This window comes from Haplochromis burtoni, unplaced genomic scaffold (assembly GCF_018398535.1).
Source record: "Haplochromis burtoni strain Fernald_Lab_line unplaced genomic scaffold, NCSU_Asbu1 Contig_1233, whole genome shotgun sequence".
NCBI lineage: Eukaryota > Metazoa > Chordata > Actinopteri > Cichliformes > Cichlidae > Haplochromis > Haplochromis burtoni.
This window is the reverse complement of record NW_024583594.1, coordinates 6824-15212: the sequence shown is the minus strand read 5'-3', so window position 1 is coordinate 15212 and position 8389 is coordinate 6824. Positions and strand designations below refer to the sequence as shown.

The 8389-nt window shown below is 35.9% G+C and overlaps 1 gene segment (V, D, J or C); it reads right to left on the bottom strand.

Moving 5' to 3' along the window:
* Nucleotides 1–6481: 6481 nt before the first annotated feature.
* LOC102306420 lies at nt 6482–6916 on the bottom strand. The segment is given in 2 exon segments: nt 6482–6786; nt 6874–6916. Coding segments are annotated over 2 exon segments (348 nt in total).
* Between the last annotated feature and the right edge of the window lie 1473 nt (nt 6917–8389).

Sequence of the window (8389 nt, the reverse complement as noted above, 5' to 3'; positions counted from 1 at the left end):
AGATCAGGGAAAATCCTGACCAGACCTGCAAACAGCTAAAAGCAGCAGTCCTGTCTTGTAACCCATCATACAATATGGCACCCAAAGTTGTCTGTTATCTGTCATTAGGTAGCAGTTGGAGCTGCCTCTGGTTTGTATGGACACCTCACAGGAAGAAGATAAGGAAAGGAAAAAATATCACCTTTTCCTCAGTGTATCAAGAGTCATCAACACTGTGGCATATCACAGTGTTCGATTGTTGCTTTATATTCCTATTGATGTGAGCTGCAGACAGTGACTAATTAAGTCTCTTTCAGAAATGCTACACTTGGGTCTAAATGATTTAAAGCTCTGCTTTGAAAAAAACTTTTCCTTCAAATCATTATTGGCTCTTCCTCTGGTGGGCTCATATAAGTGTATATATATATATATTCTTATATGTACATATCTATTCCTTGAACCTAAAACTATGAAAAAATAAATAAATAAAAAGGAGCAAAAATCATTGTAAGACCTGTGCAATGATTTGTTGGTTTGATGCAAGTTTTAGCTCTCACTTTGTTGCTTTTTGCAAAAGTAGTTTATGTTCTCCATGATAGTACCTAAATAATCACAAATAAATAAGTAATCATTGTAGTTTAGCCTGTTTTGAGAATTTTCATCCACAGGTAAATGAATAAATTTAGCATCTCAGGGCAACCACTATGAGACTACTGTATGTTACTAGGGGTATTGGTGAATCTGGGAAGTAGTTTTTGTATGACTCTCCTATTACTGGCTGTCACTGTGTCACACCGGGCACAGTGATAAACTGCTGTGTCCTCAGTTTTCAAACTGTTCATTTGTAGAAAAAGTTTACTGCTGGAGTCATCTCTGGAAATGATGAATCTACCCTGGACTGACTGGGAGTAATAGATATGAGAACTGCCTGTGTGTATAAAAGCGATCCACTCCAGTCCTTTTCCAGGAGCCTGTCTGACCCAAACCATCCTGTAGCTGCTGAATGTGAATCCAGAGGCTGTACAGGTCAGTCTGTGGGATTCTCCAGGCCTTTTAATCACTGGCTCAGATTCTCTCAGAGTCTGACCATCAACACCTGTCAAGACATTAGAAAAAAATCAAATGACTTATTCTTCAAAATTTCATGTCAATGTCAATTTAAGCTCAGAGAAAACCCTTGCCTGCCCAGCAAACAGCTAAAAGCAGCAGTCCTGCCTTGAAATCCATCATAGTGCTATAGAAGTGCACAAAGGTGTCTGTTGTTCTCTCCAAAGAGGGTTAAGTAGTAGTGGAAGATGCTTTGCATTGACTCCACCTCACAGGAAAGTGATAACTGAATGAAATGTTTTAACTGTTTTCACAGTTTTTCAAATGCTAGCAAGTCTGTGCTATGAACACGCCTTTTGTCTGAAGAATTAATCTCTCCTCCAAACCTCTGCATATTAAATAAAAATGATGACAATATCACTTTTTTAATAATGCATGTTTCCATAACAATTACAGATTTTTACACAGATTTGATATTATTTTTGCTTTCTCTCATAGCATTCATGTTACAGTCTTCACTATACCAGGGTACTCATTCAGCAGTAACAATAACAAGCTAATATTATAGTGTCTTCGAAAACATAGTTTAAGTTCAATTTTAGATTTGTCTCAGCTTTGGATCAGCCAGAAAGCCCTAATGCATAGAAGTACTAAAGGTCATATTATGATTAACAATTTTAGTTTGATGCCAGACCCAGATTTAAAAATGATGAAAAGTGTACCGAAAGTACTTTGTATGCATTTCATTCATTACTATATTCATCACTATACAGTGGTGTGTAAAAAAATGTTTGCCTCTATCTGATTACCTATTTTTTTTGTATGTTTTTCACACTTAAATTTCAATATTAGACAGAGATAGCACAAGTAAACACAAAATGCAGTTTCTATATGAATATGCTTATGAAGGTGTTATAATGTAAATTACCTTTGGTTTATCACATGTTTGGAAAGTGTTTAATTTCTCTAGCCACACACAGGCCTGATTAGTGCCACACCTGTTCACCTGAAATCACTTAAAAGGTTGTTAAGATCTCCCAATTCTTTGAATCTTTGGGCTGAAGGAAGGACAATACCCGGTGTATAAATGCTCAATCAACAATCATTTATTTCCATACAATGAGCATAAACCATCCGGATGGGGAGACATGCATGAAGAGGGTCACAGCAAATCTCAAAATGGTGACGGGTTACTCAGCTTCTTATAGCCTCTAGTGGCCCCCACCTAGTCGTAAAAGCCTAAACATTCACATTCTTTCTCTGTTATGGCGCCTAAGTTATGACCTCGGCTCCCTGTCCTTCTGCTCTCTGTAAAGGTGGGGGTATGGAATGTGGTCTGTCTCTTCTATTATCAGCACAAGGTCCTCTGCACACAACATTCTCTTCATGATTCAGCAGTATGAAATGTCAAGAAACAGTGTAACACATTCACAGCAGATCAAGGGTACAGGGTAATCCACACCTGTCTAACAAATCCAAAAATGGTCACATTCTTTTAACCTAAAAATATAATGGAAACTAAGCTACATACACAGCACACAATCTAGACTAAAGGATATTATATGACCTACAGCAGTTAACATAATTCAACTACTTTAACTACAGATATAAGATAACATATGATAACAGAATAATCTCACAGGCCCTCCCTGACAAAGTGGACTAGACCAAAAATTCCTCAAAGGCCATCATGCTGCAATCCAAGGAAAATCAGGAACAATGAAAAACAACAAACAAATAATTAAGAGCTCTGAGTCTGGAGAAGTTTATAAGGTTATAAAGCCATTTCTAAAGCTGTGGCACTCAAACAAACCACAGTGAGATCCATTATCCACAAATGGCAAAAAAATGGAACAGTGGTGACTCTTCCCAGGAGGGGCTGGCCGAGCATAATTACCCCAATAGTGAAATTATCGTCTAAGATGTCACAAAAGACTACAAAACAACATCCAAGAAACTGGTAAAAGACTCATTGCCATTCATCACAAACACTTGATTGCCATTGTTGCTATCAAGGGCCCAACCAGTTATTGGGTTTAGGAGACAATCATTTTTTCCACACAGGACCACGTAAGTTTGGATTTTTTTCCCTTAATAATTAACACCTTCATTTAGAAACTGCATTTTATGTTTACTTCTGTTGTCTTTGTCTCATATTTACATTTATTTGATGATTTAAAATATTTAAGTGTGATAAACATACAAACCAAAAAAAGGAAATCAGGAAGGTGGCAAACAGTTTTTCCACATCACTGTATCATAGAAACATGTTAAAATAATCTGAATAAAAAGTAGCAAAGTGCATGAAAAGCAAACATTGTATCTCTGCCAACCTAAGCAACTATTTGATAACAGGTTTGTCACATTATCTTAAAATGTGCATATATGAAAAGTGACAAGGTTGTGTGTAAGAGGCGTGAAAAGTAACTGATCCTGTTGCATATACATTTCTGGGAGTTCCTATCTCAAAATGCAAAATGTACGGATGAGAAAGAATCAGGTGCCCAAACTGATTTACTAACATTTGTGACATGCAATTTGCTGGTAATTGTCCTGGCATTAGTTTTTTGCACTTAATTTTGTGGCAGTCGTTGCATTGCTGAGAAGTCTTTACAGAGATTTAAGAACATAATAGGATTGTAATTTCATTGTACATGAACAATGACAATAAAGGGCAATTCTATTCTAAGGAGACATTTCTCCACTTATGTCATTTGGACCATGAGTGACATGTTTAGCCATATATTCTCCTTAAAATGCTGGCTGTGAGTGCTGTCCGAAAAAAAATGTGGGCTTTGTAGATAATTGGGAATCTTTCTGAGGAAGACCTAAAGAGCTGGCGAGCTTTTATTTCTGGAAATCTGAACAAATGTATAACACCCCCCCCCCCACCCCCCCCCCACAAAACACACACATCTATTCACACACACACACACACACACTCTCACACACAAAAAAACAACATTCAGCAAAAAACTATTTAAGCTCAAAAAAAAAAGAAAAGAAAGAATGACATAGCTTTCTAACAGTACTAAAAATCAATATTTCTAATCAATTATTCTTCCTTTCAACAGGAAGGGGCAGCCACCTGCTGTGACCCACCGGTACTTTTCCTACAGACTGTTTTATCCAAGCTGTACAGTTACCAAAAGTTGCCAAAACGAATAAATGGTTTGACAGGTGAATGCAAACCATGTTTGCATTCTGAAGTTTTCTTATAAGCAGTTTTTATAGTTGAGTAGCAAGGAAGTTACCAACTATGTTATCTGATAAACTTGCCAGGAGACCAACTTTGCCTAGCATTTCTTTAATTGTATTACTCAGTCATACTTTAAATTGACACTGTAATTAAAATTTGTTGCAACAAAGGAACTGATTGTCCTCTTGTCTCTCCTCTTGTTGTTATACATACAGATTATCCAGAGAGGATTCACTTTGTCATAGAATTTTGAGGTGAAAAATGAATTTAGTCCATTTTGGAATAAAGCTACAACGTGACAAAATTAAAAAACAAGTGAAGCACTATGAATACTTTTTAGATACAGTATGTATTTAAGGACTTTGGGGTTTTTGTTCAGGTCTGCAGCTGGTTTGTGTTATTGTGGTTTCCTGGCACAGTAATACACAGCAGTGTCTTCAGGCTGCAGATTCTGTCCATTTAGAGTCACTGTCTTGCTGGAAGAATCTAAGCTGATACTGAACTTGTTCTTTAATGAATCTTTGTAGAGTGTGCTATGTCCAACACCTGACCCAGTCCTTTCCCTGCAGGCTGTCTGATCCAAGCTGTCCAGTAAGTGCTTATAGAATAAGTGACTGATAGTCAGACGTTGACCTGGCTGCAAAGTCAAAGGGCCTGACTATGTCAGCTGTTCACACTTTACACCTGTAAAGAGAGAAGCATATTTCAAATTGTGCAGTTACAGATAAATTGGTTATTATGACAAATGCAAACCATGTATGATAAATCCAGAGAAACCTACATGATCCAGCTGCTAACAGTAGCAGAGCTACAGACAACATGGTTTATGGTCAGATTTCTGGTATCTCCAGCCAAAAAATATGAGGAGGTTTTTATGGCTGAGTAGCGAGGAAGCTCACTGAGTTTGCATAGAATAAACCACACGAGGCACTATGTAGCCAACAGAAGGGTGACTGTTCTATTTAAAAAAAACTTTTCATGATAACTTTGCCTAATATTTGTTTAATTGTATTCACACTTTCACAGCCCCCCACAATGAAACTGAATATTAAACTACATTTTCCTAACTTTTTTTGCTCAAAGTTGTTCCATGAGCACAGATGGACCTGCACCTGTCTTTTTGTATTTTCAGAGCAAAGATTTGCAGGTTAAAAACTGGGAGTGATATAATTATTTGTTTGCCAGGAACCATGAACAAAAACATCTCCTGAGATAAGAGATGCATTAAACAACATTTAGCTCCTAGCTAATTTCCATCTGCAGTCTCTGGTCAAACAACAAATAAAATATTTAAAAAAACTCACATTGTCATGGAAATTTTTTTATATATATAATTAATACAACTGACAATTCATGTAGTGTTATACTTTCAGTGTATCCTTTAGAAAAACTTTCAGAAGTATTTTTTTCCAGTATAATTCTACAAATTTAAAGCAAATAAAAAACTCAGCAACTTCTCATTATGTAGCTGTTGAGATGCCAGGTAATGTACCTGAAAAGTTATACATTTCCTAAAGTTGTGTCAATAAATAATGTAACCAACTGTTTATTAAGAGGTTTGCCATGCCACCTTAAAATGTGACTATAAATATGGTTTTATGTGTTTTAAATCTTTCTTTTGTTGCCCCCAACACTGTTTTTATTATTTATTACTGACATCTACCTACAGCATTCTCTTTTAAACATTCAGAAATTTACTGCTGTAAAAAAGTATTGTGACCCACTGAAACACAAAGACAGAAACCACAACAACAACGCTCCTTTTATAGTGTGTACATGTTTACATGTATTTCAGGCCTTCAAATCAGTTCATGTTCAATTTTCTGTCACCCTTAGGTGGTTATAAAATATTTTCATTGAGTCTTTATGCTAAGTTATACAAAGTTTTAAAAGGAATTATTTCTGAAAAAACACCTTTCACTGAAATGTCACAAGAGACAAAAAAAATGTACAATATTTAATACTGACAATATATTTGAGTGTGTCTGGACATTTTGTTCAGCTTCTCATAAACCTGATTTCCCAACAATTTGAATTGAATTGAATAAGATGAAACATTAAAGCTAAATTGATTTAAAATAAAACACATGGATAAAGGTTTGTTTTCTTTACAACAAGTTGGACCAAAGCATTTTTACTCATTTTATTTATTTCTTCAAATTTTAAGCTGTTGTCCAGTCATTTGTGGTCTGAGGGCTCCTCCTCTGGCAGCTTCATGTAAGTGATCAGGCTCTGAGGGGTTTTTGTTGGCTTGTGTTATTGTGCATCTCTGGCACAGTAATACATGGCAGTGTCGTCAGGCTGCATATTCTGTCCAATTAGCGTCACTGTTTTGCTTGAAGTGTCTAAATCAATACTGAACTTGTTCTTTAGTGAATCTTTGTAAGCTGCTTCTCCAGTATATCTGGCACCGATCCACTCCAGTCCTTTCCCTGCAGGTTGCCTGATCCAGCCTGTCCAGTGGCTGCTAAGAGAATAAGATCCCTGACAGGTGATGGTCAGACGTTGGCCTGGCTGCACAGTTTCAGACCCTGGCTGTGTCAACTGCTCACACTTTACACCTGTAAATAGAAAAGAGTTTTTAACAGATGATCGAGTAAAGCTGTTAAAGATAAACTTGTGAGTATGGCAAATCCAGAGAGACTCACGTGATCCAGCTGCCAACAGCAGCAGCAGAGCTACAAAAAACATGGTTTATGTTGAGGGTGATGTTTTGCTATCGTCACCCCAAAGTGTGAGAGTTTTTATTGCTGAGTTGAAAGGAAACTCACCGAGTTTGCATAGAATCAAACACATTAGGCAGGAGTACCAGTTATAACTGTTAGTAGATACGTAGTAATAGTGTCAGATAAACTCACAAGGAGATCAAATTTACCTTACATTTATTTGAATTTATTACTTTTACTTACTTTACTTACATTTTGCCCCTGAAAAGAAATTGAAGGTCGAATGACTTTTTTCTCATAACACATCCCTGTTCCACAGATTTTTTTAGTCATTAGTCATTCCTCACGTACAGAAATACACCGTGTATTTACATTTTAAATTATATAATTTAATTGTTGATGTATTTAAAATATTTCTCCTGTACTTATGTTTTTCTGCACATTAATGTAATTACTTCATCTTTCAGTGTTTGCAGAATGGGATCCACAGTAAAATCAGGCAATTGATGCAATTTTTATTGTTTGAGTCTACTATTGTTTCATTCATTTTCATCAATAACTGTAATATTTTAGTACGTTAATTATGGTTCCCATGGGTGAAGCTTGTACAAGGCAGTTGGGGCAGCTTTAGTGGTCCTCTGAGTAGGATGCAGGGCAGCACCAGTGTGAATCATTGCACAAACATCTAGCATCCTGCCACATTGTGCTTAATTTAATTTCCATGTGACAAAAGGTGTTGAAGACATTTTAACATAGCAACACAGATATTTAACAAATATGTTATAGTCACGTAAATACATTATCAGTGTGTAAATCCAATTTTTATGCTAATGACACGTTAGTTAAATAATAAATATGATTATTTTGTGTCAAACACTGCCTCACCTACAGTAGCTACTTGTAATATAGACATATAAACGCTGTTAAGTCTAATTGGCCAAAGTTAAGAGGCCATGCTATGAAGCTCAATTCACTGACAACTTTCTAAGTCACCAAAATTGCTAATTCATGTTGCTGTATGTATATTTTTGACCCAGCAGATGTGATCACTTTTTTCTGTTAACCCATAATATAGTCTTAAAAGAACCAAACTTCATGAATGTTTTTGTGACAAAGAAGTATATGTTCCAATCACTCTATCAGAGAAAAATCTGAGTTTTAGAAATAACGGGACACTCAGTAGAGCCATTATATTATATTCTTTACAAGTGTATGTAAACTTTTGACCACAACTGTAAGAACAAATAAAAACATATTTTTAAGAACAGATAAAAACTAGGATGTGTCAAATTTAAAGTTTAAGTTAAATTAAACCCAAGGGTGAACAGGTGAAGTACTAAAGTCAGATGTTGTTTTGCCAACCTTGAGGATCGATCGATCTATCTATCTGTCTGTCTATCTGATAGATAGATAGATAGATAGATAGATAGATAGATAGATAGATAGATAGATAGATAGATAGATAGATAGATAGATAGATAGATAGATAGATAGATAG